The sequence below is a fragment of the Panicum hallii genome, chromosome 1 (assembly GCF_002211085.1).
Source record: "Panicum hallii strain FIL2 chromosome 1, PHallii_v3.1, whole genome shotgun sequence".
Classification (NCBI taxonomy): domain Eukaryota; kingdom Viridiplantae; phylum Streptophyta; class Magnoliopsida; order Poales; family Poaceae; genus Panicum; species Panicum hallii.
This window is the reverse complement of record NC_038042.1, coordinates 5,730,940-5,751,759: the sequence shown is the minus strand read 5'-3', so window position 1 is coordinate 5,751,759 and position 20,820 is coordinate 5,730,940. Positions and strand designations below refer to the sequence as shown.

Genomic DNA, 20,820 nt, shown 5'->3' with positions numbered 1-20,820 from the left:
AGCTATTGTCGGAATTCTGTTCATCGGCATTGAGAAGGATGCTACCTCAGATGAGGTAGACTCCTTTATATATTTACCGATCAAAGAAACTATCAAAGAAAGAGATGGGAAAGAGTACTCCAGCATTTCCGTCTTAGCTGGTTATTGGGTTCTGTGTTTATGATGCATTGCTTCTGAGTTCTGAATGTTCCTCTTCAAATTAACTTGTACTTCTAATGTTCATGGACTTTCTCAAGTATGTTTGAACTGAAATGACCTTATTTGTTATATAGGCACTGCCTTTTTTTCTCTCTCTTTTCATGTTATTGTACCATGAACTTAATTTTTAGAAGCAAGTATCAGTTAGACCAAAGGTATAAATTTAAAGAAAAAGTTTGCATTGAACTCAATTATGCACAATCTACATACAATTTACACATAGGCCCCTTTCTGTTCAGTACACAACTACAGGCCAAACTGATTGAAACGAAAAATGATGTCAAATGTTAACTGCCTAGAAACGAAACAAATGCTACATATATACTCTCTCATAACCTTACATTGCTGTAGCGCCTATCTACTGAAAATGAGCTGAAGCAACACTAACTTTTTTAGGTCGCTTCCCTTATCTTCTCTGGAAGTTGAAGGCTTTGATGGACAAGGCAAAGACGAAAGCAAATAGAACTGTGAATCCAACAACAGCAGTAGCTACATAACCCAATTGATCATGATGGAATCCAAAGAATCTGCTGACAAAATCTTTCACTGTTTCCCCATCATCTTCCATCGTAACATTTGTGATATCTCCAAACTGTGAGGCCACAAGTCCATATAGTGTCCAAGCCACCGGACATGCCCATGAGTACCATCTCCACCATATTGGTATCCTCTGCAACCCAGCAGCGTATGTTTCAGCATCAACAATATAGAAAATTGGGTTGTTGCACTGTAGTACAAGGAGTTACACACTTGGACACTTACTGGTCGAGGGATAAGGAAGCCGGCAAAGATATTCCATATGGCGTAGAATGCAGTTGAGACTATGGCAGCAATGTCGCTGTTTGGTGTCATGGCTACCGCCATCATGCCGTAGAACGTGAAGTACATGAAGGTGAAGAACATGAAGAACATATACCAGAAGAACTTCTCAACTGTCCAGTCAAAGCCAATCAGGCTGTAGACAATGAGACCATACACGGCTGTCTGAAGGAAGATATGTGGGATCTCAATAAGAACCTGTTGAAAGGTTAAACTGTTATAGAACCTAAAGTTATAACTCAGCACTAGATTCAAGGAAGAAAAATGCAATTATTTCGTTTTATTTAAATCTTCAGTTACAACCAATTACCTGTGCAAAAGCATAGGGTAGAGCAGAGTACATGCCAGCTGCCTTTTCTCGGTAGAAAACTGTTCGCTCAACATCCACAATGGGTTGCACAGTTTGACCATTCTGAATTCCAATGAAAATAACTGCTGCATACATGGATCCCAAAGAATTGAACAGGTCCTGCCTAGTGCCACTGATAGTAAGATCAAAAGTACAGTAAGTTTCTTTGTCACAGTATGCCAACATAGATCAGGTTATTCACGTCTCAGTTGGGAGTTGTAAGCAAGGGCACTCACATTTTCTTGCCTAAGTTTAAGAAGATGGTTCCGAAGATGAGGGCTATAACTGTTGTGAAGAAGATTCTAGTCGCGGTGTATGATGGATTTCTCCAGTAAGACTTGTGCTGCTTCCACAGGCAAGCCATGCATTGTGTGAGGAAGGACTGTGAGTACTGGGTTGGGAAGTACAAGTCCTTGGATCCAGGTGGAGGTGTGCCTAGTTCACTGATTAAAGCTTTGTTCCTCCTGCAATGGTGCATCCTAATCAGTGACATAAAACACATCATAGATAAAGGACAAACACCATTCTGAGGTTGATGTCTCTGAACATACCGGTATAGGTCAGAGTTTCTGTATACTTCGGCAAAATTGATCCCAAGGATATCCTCTTGAGCTAAGGTGGTCACTTCCAACATCCATGTTGCAGGGTTGTAACCATCCTTGATTTTCTTCACTCCTTGTATTCCCTACATTTGAAACACCAAGCAAAGGTTATCATGTGTCATAAGTTAGAAGTTGAATATTTTGTTCAGTGAGTACTGAAGCTCACCTCAAAGTAGTCAATCAGATGGCACGAGTTGCGTCCCAAGGGGCCGACGTATATTTCTTCCCCTCCCCGTTTCATCAGGAATAGCTGTGGAAGTTCAAGAATGATATATGAGCGTTGCTTCCAGAATTCAAGATTACCATGGAAAGCTCCCAGTTTCATAATTATCACAACTTACCTCATCAAAAGCTTCAAAAATATCAATGCTGGGCTGGTGGATTGTGCAGACAACTGTCCTTCCTGTGTCCACAGTATTCCTGACTGTCCTCATCACAATTGCAGCTGCCCTGGCATCTAAACCTGAAGTTGGTTCATCCATGAATATGATGGATGGGTTGGCAACGAGCTCAACAGCAATAGTGAGCCTCTTTCGCTGTTCAGTGGATAAACCATTTACTCCTGGCAGTCCCACCAATGCTCCCCTCAGAGGTGTCAACTCCACTAGTTCCATAACTTCTTCCACAAACATCTGCATCCATTAATTGATCCAATTAGCCAAGAATTCTAGTAATAGTTTCCAATGCAAAGTGGTAATGAATTGCTTATGAGCTAGCAAAATGAAGGGTTTTTTTCACCTACCTTTCTTGCTTCTGAGTCTACTTCTGGCGGCAACCGAAGCCATGCTGAGTACAGGAGGGATTCATAGACAGTGACATGTGGAGAGTGGATATCATTTTGCTCACAGTAGCCAGCAATCCGAGCAAAGGTCTCTTGCTTCTTTGGGTATCCAGAGATGGAAATATCTCCCTCAATGTAACCGCCAGTTTTCCTTCCTGCCAGTACATCCATCAGGGTAGTCTTACCCGCTCCACTGACTCCCATCAATGCTGTCAGGACTCCTGGTCTGAAGGCTCCGCTTACACCCTTCAGCAGCAGTAACCTGTCTTCAGTAATACCTTTGTCTTTCATTTCCTGTCAAAAAGTCATAGAATTAATACTTATTATTTAGTATTACGAGTTTCTGTGTTAAATAGAAGGCAGTTTTTCTGATTTATGCTTACCTGAGGCATGTCCACAGAGTATTTGATATTGTCAAAGGTGATTGACAATGGTGTAAATGGAAGTACCATTCCTCTCTTCCTGGTGCCAGCTCCAACGATTTCTCTTCTTCCTGCATTTGTTAGACTTGTTACAAGAATGAAACAACGGCATGTTCGATTTATCAGGTGGTGCACACGAATATGCTTTGGACTAACCATCAGGAGAAATCTGGGAATCTGTTCCAAGCTGCAGCAGCTCGATATTTTCACCAGTACGGTTTACATGCTTCTCCCGCAGTTCCTCTTCAGAAACAACGGTTTGACCTTTCCCAAGTGCTGTGGTTTTGAGAACGGCGTCAGTGCCAAACATGAAATGCTTTGAATTCTATGAATTAATCTATTTTTGAGCTGAGAAGGTACTCACGGCCAAGCCAGTCGAGGAACAAAATAAAGAGTATGTTGAAGAGCATGATGTACCCAAGCAATGCACCGGCACCGATCCAATACCAGTTTGGGTCGATAAAGATGCCACGTGCCTTCAGAATTTGGACACCAAGTGTCTCGTTGCTTGTTGTTGGATCAACAATCTGCATAAAGTTTGACATTGTTTGTCATCTATCTATCTGAACTACACAATGATCACGCCTAGATTGCTTCAGAGAAGATGCATTACCATCTGCCAGCTGTGGCCCAGGAACTCATTATTAGCTATGGCATTCTGTGCATACATCAGAGGGGAGGACCAGTAGCCCCAAATCCACCATTTCTTGATGTTATCTGTAGATAGAGAGAGAAGGCTCAGTTCCATGCTCTGGATAATATCTAAACATTGTCCGAATGGAGATTTGGCATACCTCTTGCTATCAAAAAGCCACCAAGAATCAGAAGAACAAGCTGAGCAAATGACCCAAAGGTGTCTGCGACAACCATTTCTCTTCCTAATGCAGCAAGAAGCCGGAAAAGACCAGATGCCATCTGGCTGATTAGTACAAGCAGCAGGTAATGGCGGAAGAACCTTTCGATATTTGGATCAAAGCCAATGACATAGTAAGTCATGCCAATCCACACAGCGCATTCCAAGAATGATATTGGGATCTTGAGCACCCATGTAGGCAATGCGTATGCCCAAGATGGATAGAAGAGGAGGTCCCTCTGCTTATAGAATATCGGCAGCTTTGCAATGCTCATGGCAAGCTCAGCGAAACCATTGAACAAATGTGTGACTAGGCCAAGGAACATTGCCCCCAGAAATATCACTCCATCTTCAACACTGCGTCGATGCATTGTCGTGCGCAGGAAAACCGTCATTGCAATGGTTCCGAGGATTATGAGCTGGTACAAATATGGAACATTCATCAGAATTTATTATCTGAATTGAGAAGATTTCAGGAAGCAGGATACGTACTTGGACTACTTTGAAGATGTAAACAAACGAGTTCCTCTTCATCAATAGCCACTCCCTAGAGAAGCATGCCCTCAGAAGCTCCATCTTGCTGATACCATACTTGGACGTTGTGAGAGCTGCAGGATGGTTCCTGGTTCGATCGAATGGCACCTTGAGCTCCGATCCTAGCTTACGCCCAATATGGAATGCTTTGAATGCCTCTGCAAAGTCATTAACTGAGATGTATCGGTATGGCTCGTCTCTTCGACACCAGTACTGATGCTGATCCTTCCTAGACGTAACCTGCGATACCACAAAAGGAAACACTGTGAGATTGGAGTTCCAAATCACAACGTGCAGCTAGCATGATTCTTTTGGAATACTCACTTCTTGCAAGAAGTCTGCAACACCTTTTCTCTCAGGACATTTGAAGCCCATGGCCTCGAAGAATTCGAGGACATTCTCACGAGGACCCTGGTATACAATTTGGCCCTCAGAGAGGAGAACAATGTCATCAAAGAGCTCATATGTTTCAGGTGCAGGCTGAAGCAATGCGATAAGTGCCGTTCCACCAAGGATGTGGACCGACTGCCTTAGAGAGTTAATGATCTGATATGTTGTGGAGCTGTCCAGACCAGTGGATATTTCATCCATGAATAGCGCCTTAGCTGGCCCAACAAGCATCTCACCTGTGAAAGTTAAACGTCAAGAAGTCAGATTTTACGGTCAGGTTCAAAGGGCTTGATGCACTTATCATTCTGTAGCTGCAGATTGCGCATACCTGTTGTGACACGCTTCTTTTGTCCTCCTGAGATACCTCTGATCATAGAGTCCCCAACCATTGTATCTGCACAGATCTCCAGACCCAGAATCTGCAAAGAAATGCAAGTACTGTTAGGGGGCAGATCCATTTCTCCTGCTACTTTTCATAAGTGTATTTTTACTCACTTTGAGGATATAATCTGTGACCACACTCTCTTGACCTTCCACAGAGATAGCCTGTTTGCACAGAAGAGCACAATAACTTGAGTACCCCTAGTTACTTCCAATGTAAATACAGGGTTTAGTTCGAATTAAATAGATTATACCTTCATGTAAACATCGATATCAGGATCTGGCTTAATGTTGGCTTCTTTCTCCCTTCTTGAGAGTTCCGTGAGCATGTCTGTATAATCCAAAACACTATAAGATTCACTCTACCAAAGGTAAACAATTATCTTTGTTCGTTTTCAGTGTCCATGTTACGTACCATAACGTGTTCCAACTCCTTGGCATCTTGCAGAGAAGGCAAGTGTTTCCCGGACCGTCATTTCGCCGACATGAACATCGTGCTGACCGATGTACGCGGATGTCCGCTGAGGGACAAATTCATCCATATCATGCCCATTGTAAGTCACCCTTCCTGACACCTGGAAATTTCCATTAGAAGTTCACCCATGTCAAACTTACAGCAAGTTTTTTTTTTATCTATAGCTGTCTTGTGCCTGTTCAGAGCAACTCAAACTCAAGATAATATGCAAGATGTGGTATATACCTTGAGAGATGAGTCAAGTTTCCCTGACAATGCTAGAAGTAGACTAGTTTTCCCAGACCCAGGAGGGCCAAGCAACAAAGACATCCTGAACAATTTTCCACATGCATGGTGAGTACGGTCCAACTGGAGAACAAAATTCAAATTTTGCATATTTAAAATTCTTCGGTTCCTTACCTGCCGGGCCTTATGATTCCACTGATGTCATGAAGGATGGAGATTGGCCTCTTCCCGCTCGAAACGATGCGCAGAGCACTTAGTGCATCCTGTGGTTGGATTGGGAGCAGCTCAATGGAGTCAGAAGCTGAAGAAACTCGAAAGTTGTACGTTTTCCACGGCTAGGAAGCATTCATGAAGCTGCCACTGCGGGTGCGTACCATGACTTTGTTGGAGAAGAAGTTGGTGAACGTCGGGACGCCCCGGTCGCCGACGTAAGCCTCTGCGTCGATGTTGAGGTGCTCAAACCGCACTTCTATTGTCGGGTTGTCAATCCCAACTCTGCAGAAACCAACAAAAATCGTGAATATGTGCAGAATATTTTGTAAGTGCTTCTGGACGTTTTTTTTTCTGAAGCGATCAAGGTTCCAGAAATGGTAGCTGACTCGTCGTCAGTGACTCAGTGCTCACCGCTCCATGCGGTCGCGGAGCTTGAGGAGGAAGCGCTCGTTGTCCTCCTCGGCGGTGCGGATGAGGCGCTCGATGAGGTTCTTGCGCTCCTGCATGCCGAGCCCCTGGATGTCCACCTCCTCGACGCCGGCGCCGGCCGCGTCCCCCGTCGTGAGGATGATGCCCTTGCGCATGCGGTCGTAGGTGGGCAGCTTCTCGATGGCCGCCCACCGCAGCGCCTCCTCGTCGTCCTCCTCCCGCGCCGACCGCCCGAACGTGTCGCTCCGGCCGGACGCCCGCCACGACGACGCCGTCCGCCGCATGCTCCCGCCGGCGATGCTCCCCATCCGCACTAAATCCATAGCTCGACCGAATCAATGCAACCTCGGCTCAACTGGAGTATCCTTAACTCCTCCGTTCTTGGGTTCTCGGTCTCTTCTCCTTCTTTGCTTCACCAGCCGTGTTCTTGCTCGACCCCCGCTCCTTGCAGCTTGCGCCCTACACTTCAGCTTGCTGTGACCTCGCGGAGAAGAAGATGGAGGGGGAGTGGAGAAGGGGGGAAGCGAGAGTGTCCGAGGAAAGGAGGAGACGGCGATGCCGGGTATAAATACGAGCGCGCTCCCGTTCCCCGTGCCGTCAGATCCTTCTCCGGTGGCGGGCGCGGAGGTCCCTTGCTTCGCGGGAAATTATTCAGCCGTTAGAGTGGAGGAGGTGGAGTAATTTTTTTTTCCTTTTCATATTGCGAGTCCAGCGTAAATAGTTTGACCGTTTGAATGGGCTGGGCTTGACCGGGCGCCAGGCGCCTCTGCCTGACCCGGGCACTGCTCGGGCCGTCCATCCGCGGATCTACGGCTGCGGAGCTCAGACGGTGCGGCGGGCCCGGGAGCTTGGCTCCGTACGGCAGGGGGTCAGTGCTCAAGTCAGCCGGTCAGGTAGCCATCGCTTGTGATCTGCGTCATGCTACATGCGGGTTCACCGTCACCGCCAAGGAGAATGGTTCCGTTCAGGCTTGTGCAGTTTGGAGACTCCCCCCCCCCTGTTTGGCTGTTTGTATTCAAAAATAACCGGACATCATTTCTTGCTGGTTCGAGAAGGCCGCGTTGCAAATTTCAAAATTTGAAAGTGCCCCTTTAGATCCCGTTCGGTTGCATGAGAATGGTCCGGAACTGTTCCTACTCCTTCAATAATTTATACTAGTGTGTAACTGTTCCTGGCCTGCAATGGCCCGGAACGGGATAACCGAACGGGCCTTTAATTTTCTTCCTTCCTCCCTCTCTCCCCAAGATGAAACTTGCTGCTGACGAGGCGTTTGACTCCATCACGTACGAGTACGACCCCCTCGCCCGCCGGGTGTCGGACTTGCATTGCTTTCTCAGGGAGGGGAAGAAAAAAGAAAGAAAACAATGAGAAGAAAACCCTCGGTGTACTCGGTGCCATAGCCACACATAAGGTACGTGCAATTTCTTCCTCGCCGTTGAAGGAGCCGAGGACGTCGACCGCAGGTACGCCACGTAGCACTCACGCGCGCCTCGACCAGCGCCTGTTTTTGCGCGCCTCTCTGTTCTTGGCTCACGTCACGTTGCCGTCACGTCGAGGGTAATAATTAACCGGGCCGTTAATTAGCAACCTCTGCCTGGGTGACGACGCAAAGGAGTCGCGAGACCGGCGCACACCACGGAGTGTCGGAGTCCCCCGGAAGAGGTCAAGATGGGCCTGCGCCGTTGACTTCGACGCGGGTGGGCGCCGGCCGCCCGTGCGTGGAAGCCAACCAAGGCTGGCGGATTCGGCAGCAGCAGGTCAAACATGGCCTGCTGCTCTCCTGCTGGCTGTTGCAACATGAGCTGCATGGAGCTGCCTGCCCTTTGCTGCCATTGTTGCTGCTGTTTAAAAACAAGTAAAAATCAGCTGTCCATCGTTGAGAGGGTCCTAGCGCGACGACGACCTTGACGCGGCTGGGTTTGGCGGTGGCCGGTGACCCGACTCGCCGGGGCCGGCTGGCCGGCTAGCTAGTGACTCCAAAGCTTCTGTTGCTCAATGCAGATAACCATGTAATAAAAGGGGAAAATGCTATGCGTGCCGGTTCTGTACAGTAGCGACTGACTTGGTCGTACGCCGGTAGCGCGTCCCAGCGGAAAACAAGGCGATCAGTAACGAAAACAACAAACAAAGCTGCCTCACCAAGGATTCGCCGCCCGAGATACGTACAGTTCACAAAGAGAGGGGGAGCACTTCAGAAGTCAAGTTTGCACACAACTGAACTGGCTGACGCGTCACGGTCTGAGTTGGCCGCCTCCAGCAGTGCCGACGCGGACGTAGGCGTAAGAAATGATAAAAAAAATAGAAAAATGAATTCCTCCGCTTCTGCCTCAGGGCTGTTTGGATTCGAGTAATGTGCAAATGTACTATAAACTTTACCACTAGTCTATTCTCAGAGGATGTATTGGATAAGGTACTGGTCCGAATTGTCCAGAGAGAAAGAGAAATTGCAGCATAATGGAGGGCGCCATCAACTTCGGATGGAACTTTAGAAGCAGAATTATTATTTAGTTCCTAGTCTTACAGCAGTGGTTGTGCTGTTTGTTTGGTTTCTTTGTTTGGCATGTGCTGATAGCCTAAATGCTATGTTTATGTGAACTTGGCTGTGGACATTCACTCTCTCAGCGAAGGGTATTACGCTCTCAGCGATCCGAAACTATCTAAATCTTGCGTTCCTTTACACCTTCAAGTTTCTAATCTCGGCGACACCCTACCTACAAACTCACCACCTCGGGGGTATCCCTCGGTGGGCGTGGTGGTAAAACACCGACACCTACCGATACTATCAGACCCGGCGCCACGGGACTGTGCACATGGCGTATATATTCTAGAATAAGGGATAGGACATGACCCACACTCTACATCAATTGTAATTACTCGTATAGGCGCAGGGCAAGTAGGAACAAAAGGAAACTACCCAAATAATACTCGGGTAGGACTCCTAAGATAGTATCGAGGTAGAATTTTCATATAATCATGTCCCCCCGGAGTATATAAGAGCAGTAGGAACCCCCTCCAAAAGATCATCAACCAACAATCAACACCTAAGACAATACAAACCACCACACAGGACGTAGGGTATTACACTCTCAGTGGCCTGAACCTATCTAAATCTTGTGTTCTTTGCACCTTCAAATTCCTGACCTCGGCGACACCTCACCTACAATCTACCACCTCGAAGATATCCCTCGGTGGGCTTGGAGGTTAAATACCGACAGCTGACGCGCCAGGTAGGAGTGTTCATCGAGCATCCACCGGAGAGCTCGATGGTATTTTTCCACTTCACCGGTGTCATGCCCGACGAGGGCACCACTTTTACCTTCGGCTCCCGAGTCTGCAACGCCAACGGCTCAGGTGGTTTCAAGAACCACCTGGCCAACCCTAAGAAGCCGGAGGCATCTGCTCCGATATCCAGCCACGACATTGACAATCTTTCCGATGATCTCAGTGAGATCAAACTTTCCAATCTAATTGGAAGCTACGCAAGTCATATCAAGGTAAACCCTCGCCCATCGATCAGTCCTGACGGTCTAATTGTCGAGATAGATCAGGTGGACGATGGCATCGCCGAATGCATCAAGCTCGCGGAAGTTGCTCTCCATCAGCCTGACCCGGCATCCTCGACACAGAACCGCCCTGAGACTCCTCACCATCCTCCCGTTGCCACCGGCGACATCTTCTCCGGCATCGACCGAGTCGACCAAGGTATCGTAGAGTGCATCAATTTCACAGAAACCACCCTTCAGTGCATCAACCCCAGGGAGCCGAAGGCATTCGATCGAGATTTCGACGACTTCATCGAACTTAAAAAATGTAGTTTTAGGCTCATAAACTTTTTATATTATGTTATCTAGATCCATACTCCTTCGTGGGCACCTCGTGCTGATATGGTATGCTCATGCTGGCTGGGTATATTCCTTTTCACCCCTCTCCATCTTCCTTTCTCCCTACGGTCTCTAGCTGGGGCATTTCATCGAACAGATCATGAGCAGAGATGAGCTCTGGCTGATGAGCTTGGGCCGCCTGGATTTACGCAGATCACTTGAGGTGGAGGATGACAAAAGGAAGCTCAAGCAGCCCGTGACACCAAGAAGCGAGTCGCCGTCGCCAAGAGAAGGGCACCTCCACCTTTGGTGTCGCATTTTGGAGCTGGGCATTCGCCTTGCCGTGCAAACGCATGACAGTGGATTCTTGAACCCGGTCAACTTGGCACTGGGGAGCAGAGATGGCCCTACATGTGTCCAGGTTGTTCGTGCGACCGTGTTCGACGTCCCCCAAATTCCAAAAGATGGTGGCGGCGGACGGCGCCGACGAGGTGTGCGTCCATGGTCATGTGCGTCCTCGGAGAGCAGCGCGAAAGAGTGGGAGTCTGGGAGCATTTCAAAGGTCAAAGCTTAAACAACTGAACTTGTTGACATATCACGGGCTGAGCTTACCGTTTCAGCAATAGTCAGGCCGGCTAATAAATTCGACTTGAAAGAGAAGTCTGGACCACAATAGCAGCAAATGAGCAGCCACTCGTTTACTGATCCTTACATAACATTGCTCGATACTTTCCGTACAGTTCTATTACATTGCAACAAACTAAAAGTCTAATAAATTAGTTACTGAGAAACCATACAGTCGGCGGCGCCCAGATGCTCAAACCACGCCATTCTCGTACATTGAGCCGTCTCTGGTTGTAGCATCTTCGGCCATGTCAAGCTCAACCATCGCAGCATTGACAAGTGACTGATATGAAACAGAAAGCGTTAGTATATCACTTCATAGAGCACCAAAATGATCATTGATACAAATCATTTCATGGTGACATGAATACGTACAAGGAAATAAAAGAAAAACAATGTTGAGAAAACAACCTGAAGCCTCTGTTCAGCCGTCTTGACTCTGTCATTGTAGTCTTGAAGTTGGAGAAAATGTTTGTAAAGCTGCATATAATGATTTCATCAGACAAATAACTGCAGTTCTACACTTAAAAGATTTTCATAGATAAGCAGCCAACAAGTGAAGAGCACATACGTCTGTAACAGCTAATTGTCGTTCTGAAGAGACTTTGCGTGCAGCAACCAGTTCATCTTCTAATTTCTGCAGTTTTACAAGAAAAATGTTTTGTGAGTTATCATCAGAACTCATCCTAAATATGGCCAAGCAGTGTCTCTCAATTAACAACAGGGTAAATGATGACAACAAAATCCATAAAAAAATCAAGACAGGGGATCACCTGAGCTTTCTTCTGCAAGTCTGCAATGTTCTGTTCTTTTGCTGCAATTTTATCTTTCATCTGGTGAACCTGCAAAACTACAACATTCAAACTCGTTTCGCAATATAAAATGCCAGACATTTAAGTCGCTGAACTGAAGTGCTTATGGGCTTCATGGTCATCTCAAGAGTGACAAAGAATGCACAAAACTAAATAAATCTGAGTATGTCACTCTACCATGGATCCTACACCCATTATCCTTTCCCGTCAAAAGGATACCATGATAATTGTAAATCAAACTGTGAATAGGCAACTGATTTGAATCTTTTCTTGGTAAACAAGTTCCATGTGTTCCATGATCAATGCTTGGTTAGTCATCTGACAATATTTCAGAAAAGCAGTGTATCAAATGAAAACAAGCTAAATATTATCGATTCTGTCAAAACCAAAATCTAAAAGCAAAAGACAAATATTAAGTGGACTGCAGCATTAAATAAGTATGTATACTTCGGCAATGAGATTGAGTTTTAAACTTCTACAAGGGTTCAAACTTCCTTGCATCTACATCCACAAATCTTGGTGAACTCTCAAAACTTGCATATTTTGTCTTAACATGGTCTTCATATTTAACTTGAATTCATGTATTTTTCCCAAAGCAATGCGGGCAAGTTAGCCTGAATGGACAGCTTCTGGAGATGAAAGAAATTCATCATGGTTTTACAATCACCCTTAGATATGGTAGGGTAAAAAGTGGTTCAGATCAAAGTAATACAGCACAAGATCTCTAAGAAGATGGACTACCTCATTTTCAAGGTCCTCACGCATCTGAATGGCCTTGTCCAAGTGATTTTTTTCCTGCTACCAAAACAAGGAGGAATTGAGATCAACAGTCAGGGAACCATTCAGAAGAGCACAGAATAAAGATGTGTTTACGTCATTTTGAAGACCATCACTGGAACTCGATAAATCTCTGCTATCACGACCTTTTGGACGGCTGCATAGAAGATACTGGGAAAGTAAATGCTTCGGTCTTCAAAATATTATAGGTTACCTAAGAAATACTTCCAATATGGCGCAGCGTTGTATTATAACTGGACATGTAAGGAAATTTTGATTTAACAAACAATGACGTAAAAAACTTCAGAGTGAGGTTACAAATCATGCTGCCTGAATACCTTACAAGCCAACAAAAACTATATCAAAAACCAGAAGTATGCAACAGATTAGGAAGAGGCTATTTGAGGATCATAATGCAATGAACCTAGTTTCTTATAATGATGTTGTACACAAGTGCATGGCTGCAAAGCCACTAGTCAGCATACAAGTATTTTGCACATTAGGGCAAAATAATATTTCATTCATCAAAACTGCTCAGCTTTCTAATTGTACAGGCAGGTGATCTGTTACATTAACTTAAAATAATTTGAGCATATAGAGAGTCAGAGAAATTAATGCATGGTAACATATTGATATCATCAAAATTTCATGTTCAAAATTCTCTAAAGTGAAATAATATTTTCTTATTGATCTAACTAAGACAGCATGGCTACAGCCATATTCATCATGGATCATGTTCCAAGGTACTGAAATACGAAACCCAGGTTAAGGACCAAGAGATGTTGCAGCATATTAATTTCAGATGGCTCAAGAACAACAATTGAACACACTGTAAGCACTTTCCTAAAAGATATATATATCATACATGATTTTTTCATTAAATCGTTTGAGATAGATATCAATCATTGTTATCAACATAAATATAAACATAACTCCAAAGGAAAACCAAAATCAAAGTGGCACCTGAATCTTTTTCTTGACCCGTGCTCCTTGTCTCTGTCATTATCTGAATCCATATTATGCATTTCTAGTGCACGATCATGCTCTCTAGGACGCCTCTCGTCCACTTCATGATCACGATCCATGGGATAATCAATTTCTCGATTGAAGCCACCATGTTCATAATCTCTGTCTCTGTCATGCTCACGAGATCGATCACTATCCCTGTCATGGTAGGGATCTCTTTCGCGATCATAGCTGCGTTCCCTATCCCTTCTGTCCCAGTATGGATCTCTACCATACCTTCTAGGATCTCGTCTAAAACCATCGCGACCAAAATCTCGGGGACCTCTTGTACGCACTTCATTTACTCTAACAATGCGATTGCCTATTTTCTGTTGCAAACAAAAAGGAGCGTTGAATACAAGATAAAAGAAAGGTGCTAAGTAAGTTCTAAGCAGGACGGATACCTTGCCATCCATGCCTGCAATTGCATTCTCAGCAGCTTTGGGGTGAGTGAAAGTAACAAAACCATAACACTTGCCTTTGACAGAATGATCATTTATCACCTGGAATGCACGAATTAATCAGGAAAAAATGCTGTATAATAATCTCACAACACCTCAAAAACAGTTGGTTACATCACAAGGAACCGCCTCAAGAAAAAGCCATAGCATCGACTGCTAAATCATACTCCCTCCGTTCCAAATTATAGGTCATTTTGGCTTTTCTAGGTACATAGATTTTGCTATGCACCTAGATATGCGCTGTCTAAATGCATAGTAAAAACTATGTAGCTAGAAAGAGAAAACAGCCTATGATTTGGAATGGAGGGAATACTACTGTACTAGCAAACAAGCAAAACAAAATCAAAAAATATTGCTTTTGTCTTTCTGTATGTGGTTGACATTGGCAATTCACAGTCCACATTTGCAACCCATGTACTCTGGATAAAGGTCCAGTAATGATGATGCCATCTTCACACCCCTCTCAGTCCAAGAGAAGCAAAGACAGTCAAGACATAAACCATAATGAACGCGAACTCATGACTTGACCTCTGAGATCTACTCAGAACAGTTTGTAATCTGCAATTCTTCAAGGTATGGAGTCAACTAATAACAAAGGGGAAGTAAGCATCCAAACGAAAACCAAACGTCCTTGGTGTAAATACGGCAACCACTAAACTGACAAATCTGAACTCCACTCAGAACCATTCTACCCCCCAACTGGCCAATTCATGTTGGCTTTAAATTAGTTTAACCACCAAAACTGAGAAGCCGGACACTACCTCCTCCTTTTCCTTTGTGTTCTCATTTTTCTTAAAAGAGAACATGCACTGCACGAGCTCCCGAAATCCCTTATTCCAGAATGAATAGAATGAAAACTCCCTTACCGCCTATATAATGCACTAAAATATGCAAATAGTTGTCATCCCACAAGATACTACTAAAGAAAAACAAAAAGAAAAAGAACCTTTCCCGAGAAAATCTACCCTAATCACCCAGCTGAAAGGTCTGAAAATTTTCACCAGAGCAGTGGCAAAAGAGACCCTTATTGAAAATAAAATCAACCCGCTTTTCCACCATGCTCCAAAAACATATCGCCGGCCGCCGCAGGCCTCACTCCACCGAAGTAACCCTGATATCAGCGCCCCACGCAATCCTTCCAGAGAGTAAGCGCGGAGCTGACCAGAAGGGGAGGAAAAGGGGTGGGGAGCGGGGCGAACCTTGACGGAGACGATGGTGCCGTAGTACTCGAAGGCGTCGCGGAGCATGTCCTCGTTGGCCTCGTAGGGCAGGCCGCCGACGTAGACCGACGTGACCTCGTCCACCGCCATCTCCTCGCTCGCGGCCGCTCGTAGGGCGAGGACGGGGGTGCTAGGGTTTTGGGTTTTCCCCCTCTCGCTCTGTCTCGCTCGCTCTCGCTCGCGCCGCGACGACGACGACCGGGTGGGGAGGGGAGAGAGGAGACGGGAGGAGGTGAGAGAGCGGGCTGTCGGATCTGATCTGGAGAAATCACGGATCGGCGCGTCCTCTCGCCGTCCGCTGGCAACCGATCTCCGCCGTCCGTTTCGCGCACGGGGAGCGATGGCTTGGGCTGGGCTGGGCCGAGCATAGCGTGGACTGAGCTGGGCTCGTGCGCACAGTTCTCTCAGTCTCGGGCTCAGTTAGGATATGGCCCAGTTAGATCATGGTGTCCCTGGATTTCCTCCCGATTGATGATGATGATTCCATCCGGGGAAAAAATGCTGCAGATGATGTTCTCACTTCTCAGGTATTCGTGCGCTCGCATAATTGCATAGCTGAGGCTCTGCGCTACAAGAATTTCGCATTGGTAAAAAAGTTCTTCTCACTTCTAAAAAAATCGCATTGGTAAATGACTACATAATTCGACTCCTGCCTCTGAAGCCATGCAGGAATTCAGGAGTGAACAAAATTTTGGGACAGTCAGCACTCGCCAACTGCAACAGAAGCATCCTAAAAGATAGATAATAACAACAACCAACCATTATACCAATGCGAAATCACGGAAGCATCCTAAAAGATAGATAATAACAACAACCAACCATTATACGAGTTGCTGTTGCCATGCAACTCACAATATTTTATTTTTTTATACATAAATTATAAAATTATATATTTACTATGATACAATTTATAAAATAATATATTGTATGTATTAGCTATTATATCGTCTCAAGATGAGACCGCCTATTTCTTATTGAAAAGAGTATCTTCTGGCAGCGCTATTTCTTATTGAAAAGAGTATCTTCTGACAACGCGATCACGGGGAATTGGTCGGCCATCCCACTACCATAATCCATTTTTGTTACTTCCGTTGGTAAATTCTAACTGTTCTCCCCAAAGTTCTTAAATCACTGACATTTGAACAAATTAGCTTATCCCAAACCTCATATACTTAAGACTATGAATTGAGGTCATGCTAAACAACATTCCCGTTGATATTATGAATATAAAAACGACGGACTGAACCATGGTCAAATAAAAATGGTCGAACTGGCTAATCAATATTTAGCAGTAGGAGTGTGAGAGGTACCTATCAATGCCAAAACCAGGGCCAAATAAGTAATGTACTCGCAATCAGGGCCTGACAATATGTAGAAGACTATCATGAAAGCAGATTTCCCAAAATTGTAATAGCCAACAAGAACAGTTTATATCTATGGAATGAAACAACAAACAGCTACAAATACTTCCAAGGGGACATAAAAAAAATGCTACAACAACAGAAGAATAGGCCGCCTTATTTTTCATATCATTCTGCTACCTTTTTCAGCAGCTCCAGATGACGGGCCCAAGAAACTTTTGGTCTCTCCCAAGTCTTGTACTAACTAAATTTCTGAGCAGAAAAACTTATTGAGACTGTTGACCAGATTTCTCAGGGGCGGAACTCTCTGGTTCTTGAGACTGCCTGATGGCCGAGCCGTCTGGTTCTTGAGACTGCTTGATGGCCGAGCCGTCTGGTTCTTGAGACTGCTTGATGGCCGAGCCGTCTTGTTCTTGAGACTGCTTGATGGCCGAGCCGTCTTGTTCTTGAGACTGCTTGATGGCCGAGCCATCTGGTTCTTGAGACTGCTTGATGGCCGAGCCATTCGCAGAGGTCTCGCTAGCTAGATTTTCTTGGAGAGAACCATTTCCAGCCCCGACTACTGTAGCAGTTGTTTCAACTGCCTTTGCTTTCAACAGCTTTTCTCTCTCAAGCTCTTGCTTTGCCAGGGGAGAGAACTGCGAGTCGAGGGACCTTACAGCGCCCAGCCATGCAAGAACAATGACCAGAAGTATTCCACCAAGGTAGGGCGTTGAATTTGCAAGAGATCCAAATGACAGGATCATGAACTGCTGAATCAAAGCACCTCCAGATTTCCCCAGGGGGTTGCAGACCACGTCAATAGCTGCTTTACCTTTAACCTGAAATCAGGACAAGAAAACATTGATAACAGAAATAGCAAATGAACATGGAGGCAGCATGAAGTGAGCATAGATATATGTTTCCAGAAACAGCGCGAACTCTTGATGAAATCCTTGAATCTTATGTATGCATGTGACATGTTTACAAGAATTTTGGTAGTAAATGCAGAATTAACGATTATGACTCTTTTATCGTGACATAACATGGGAGGTTGAATGGTTATTGCAGTGTTTCAGTGACGCAGGTACCATTCGAGTAGACGATAAAGAAGCATGATCTCTCTCATGCAGTGCTAAATGTAAATATGAAAGAAAGTAATGAGAAGTCAGTAAAAAGTAGGAATCTCATGTGCACATATGTCTTTGCTTCTACGAGTCATGGTATATACTGATTGCAACTTCTCCTCTGATGAGAGTAAGCAATCAGGTAAAAAGTACCGATATTAGAATCTTCTACTGAGTAAGCAGAATTAGTGAACGACAGGGTTTATTTGATGTGTTGAACAACCAGCTAATCACATAGACTACTGACAAATTATTGTGTTAATTGGAGCAACCATATGGATGTAAGTATGGTTACCATGGCATGATATGAATTCGATACCAGTCTACACAAAGTACTGTAATAGATAACTTTGTAGACTAACCTTCATATCCTCATCCAAAGGAATGTATGCCATCTCTTTGCAAGGATCAAATAAACTGTATTTTGCACTCTTACTGAAAATGTTCTGCATTGCTCCAACATAGACTGCCGCAAGCAAAGGCGTCATTCCAAACTTGGTCATGAGAGGAGTCAATGGCTCACCAAACAAAATCAGTGAGAAGAATCCAACTCCTGTGAGAAGCAACACTGCAGGTGTGATCGTAGCTGCAACTCCCCACCCAAACTTTCTCAGAATTACTCTCCCTAACAACATCATCGTAAATGTAGCTATGCCAGTAGCAGTTGAGAAATCGCCCATGAATGAAGAATATTCGTTAGGGCTCGGGAACTGCAACACAACAGCAGAAACTTAATTAACAACTATACTGTGTATTTGTTGCTGACATGTTAGAATGGATGCTACATAGAGAATCATACCTGTGCCTTCAATTTCGATTTCCATGTCACCTCAACAAGGTTAATGCTTATTCCATAAGCAACGACCAACGTAGCAAGATCCCTCACATACCGAGATGACAGAAGCACCTTCATGCTCTCGCCCATGCTGAGCTTTGGCTTGTCCTGAAATGTTATGTTCACAGAATCATTAAAGAGAGCTCCACAAACACAAGCAGAAGAACATTAGAAGACCTGTGAGGTCAAACCTTCTTTTTCCGCTCGACCACTGGCATAGATGAGCTATCAATAACAAACTTGTTCACTCCCCAATAGATACCAGTGATGACAAGGCCCAGTATAACCACTATGCTCATCATGGCCTTCAACGAAATTGCCCATCCATCCACCCCGGGGCCCAAATTCTTCCTCATGTTTGAGAAGTATTTCACCGTGCGGCCGGAGAAAATGAGCGCCACATTGGCTCCGAGCCCGAACAACGGGTAAAACTCTTTGGCCTCTTCAACTGTGGTAATCTGCAATAATTTAGAGCACCTGATGATTTGTACATAAACAGACAGGACACAGTGAATCTATCTACCGGCTACTGCCCTGGTTTTGGAACAAAAAAAAATCAATGAATTCCCGCGAATACATACAACCATACCCCACCAGCCATTCCAAAGATTTTAGGAAGGGAATATCCAGAGAGGTCACAACAGAGCAACCATCAATAACTACTTGTAATTTTAAAATATTCAGCCACGAATCACTAACATTTCAAGAGAGATTTTGCAATAGGTGAACATTACTAAATTGCTACTGTGACAGAGAGGACACAGTAACAGAATTGGGTGTGCCTGATTCCAAGGATTATGGAAAGCGAATACCAGAGTCCAGAACAGAGCAATCATCAATTACTTTAATTTTAAAATATTCAGCCATGAATCACTACCATCTCAGGAGAGAATTCGCAACCGGCGACCATTAATAAATTAACAGTGACAGAGGAAACGGTAATAGAATTGGGTGTACCTGGTTGGCGAACCCCCAGAAGAGCACGGATATGACGACGCTGCCCCAGAGCTCGGCCATGACATAGAAGAGGCAGAAGCTCCAGACCCGGAGGATGGCGACGGGCCCGAGGAAGCTGGGGCCGAGCGAGGCGAGCAGGCGGTCGGCGAGCGCGGTGGGGTGGATGGCGTCGCGCATGGGGTAGAGCACGTAGGCGAAGGCCCCGAAGAAGGCGATGAAGGGGAAGATGACGGCGTAGAAGAGCGCCTCCTTGGAGAGAACATCGGCGAGCTTGGTGTAGAGGAGCATGAAGCCGACGGCCATGGGCAGGTTGACCCACGTCTTGAGGAAGGGGATGATCTCGGCGCTGCTGCCCTTGGCGGTGACGACGAGCACGTCCTTGGTGTCCCGCAGGATGGTGTAGTTGAAGAGGATGCAGAAGAACATGAGCCCCAGGGGCACGATCTTCTTGAGCGTCTTCGTCTCCACGCCCAGGAACTTGGGCGAGGACGCGTCGTCCCCCGGCGCCGGGGACGCGGCCGCCGCGGCGGAGGCGCGGAGGGGCGGGAGGGAAGGGCGGAGCGGGAGCGCGGCGGGGAGGCGCAGCGGGGTGGGCCGGGGGAGGTGGCGCGGGAGGCTGAGGCGGAGGGGCGCGGCCGCAGGCGCCGGGGCGGCGAGGGGGTGGCGGTGGCGGAGGAGGTGGCTGCGCGCGGCGCCCGCGGCGGCGGCGGAGGGGAGCGGGAGGCGGAGGCGGTGGCTTGCGACGAGGCCGGACTCCATGGTGGCGGGCCGGAGGCGACGAAATATCTCGGGGAGGGGGGGTGGAGGAGATAAGGTCAGGCGCCCGGCAAGCAGGGGGTTTGGGAAGGGGAGGCTGCTTTCTTATAGGAGTGGGGCGGAGGCGCTGGGATTAGAGGGGAGTGGCCGGGTTAACGAGGGATTAGCGGAGCGGGCCTTCGCTAATCGTGGACAGGGGGGTGATTAGAGTGAAGGTGAACGAACGAGCTGACGGGTGGGGCCGGGGGAGGGGCGGATACTGGTTAGTGTCCGTCTGACGAGGATATTCCAGTGCAGTGCTACGCGCACGCCTGGCTCGGCCTCCCGTATGGCTGCAAGTCATTAGAATTGGCTTCTAAATTCCAGCGCAGCGCACACTGTGGCAAAGCTAAAAGTACCCCATAATTCAGCTAA

General features: G+C 46.1%; 3 protein-coding genes across 4 annotated transcripts; all 3 read right to left on the bottom strand.

Annotated features, from left to right (window-relative positions):
- Positions 1-384: 384 nt before the first annotated feature.
- On the bottom strand, positions 385-7,163 carry LOC112889955 (ABC transporter G family member 39). Its single transcript, XM_025956764.1, has 23 exons — positions 6,654-7,163; positions 6,404-6,524; positions 6,204-6,292; positions 6,030-6,114; positions 5,745-5,904; positions 5,584-5,660; positions 5,444-5,494; positions 5,277-5,367; positions 4,883-5,184; positions 4,517-4,798; positions 3,966-4,443; positions 3,785-3,888; positions 3,536-3,698; positions 3,328-3,447; positions 3,133-3,242; positions 2,711-3,043; positions 2,310-2,600; positions 2,135-2,218; positions 1,918-2,051; positions 1,603-1,830; positions 1,328-1,499; positions 961-1,215; positions 385-868 (listed from the first exon to the last, which is right to left on the bottom strand). The coding sequence occupies exons 1-23, from the start codon at positions 6,992-6,994 to the stop codon at positions 605-607; spliced, it is 4,335 nt and encodes a 1,444-aa protein (XP_025812549.1). The 5' UTR covers positions 6,995-7,163; the 3' UTR covers positions 385-604.
- Positions 7,164-11,058: 3,895 nt separating this feature from the next.
- LOC112879001 (glycine-rich RNA-binding protein RZ1B) lies at positions 11,059-15,652 on the bottom strand. Of its 2 annotated transcripts, none has more exons than XM_025943314.1 (9): positions 15,371-15,652; positions 14,115-14,213; positions 13,669-14,039; positions 12,802-12,862; positions 12,670-12,726; positions 11,890-11,958; positions 11,688-11,753; positions 11,528-11,596; positions 11,059-11,399 (listed from the first exon to the last, which is right to left on the bottom strand). In XM_025943314.1, exons 1-9 carry the CDS (start codon positions 15,479-15,481, stop codon positions 11,310-11,312), a joined length of 993 nt encoding a protein of 330 aa, XP_025799099.1. In that variant the 5' UTR covers positions 15,482-15,652; the 3' UTR covers positions 11,059-11,309. The 2 variants fall into 2 exon arrangements, with proteins under 2 accessions (XP_025799099.1, XP_025799100.1); XM_025943315.1 differs by having other exon boundaries at positions 12,670-12,723; positions 15,371-15,649.
- Positions 15,653-16,761: 1,109 nt separating this feature from the next.
- Positions 16,762-20,492, bottom strand: LOC112879000 (ADP,ATP carrier protein 2, chloroplastic-like). The gene is made up of 5 exons (XM_025943313.1): positions 19,651-20,492; positions 18,885-19,151; positions 18,658-18,801; positions 18,221-18,568; positions 16,762-17,573 (listed from the first exon to the last, which is right to left on the bottom strand). Exons 1-5 carry the CDS (start codon positions 20,407-20,409, stop codon positions 17,019-17,021), a joined length of 2,073 nt encoding a protein of 690 aa, XP_025799098.1. The 5' UTR covers positions 20,410-20,492; the 3' UTR covers positions 16,762-17,018.
- Positions 20,493-20,820: the final 328 nt, after the last annotated feature.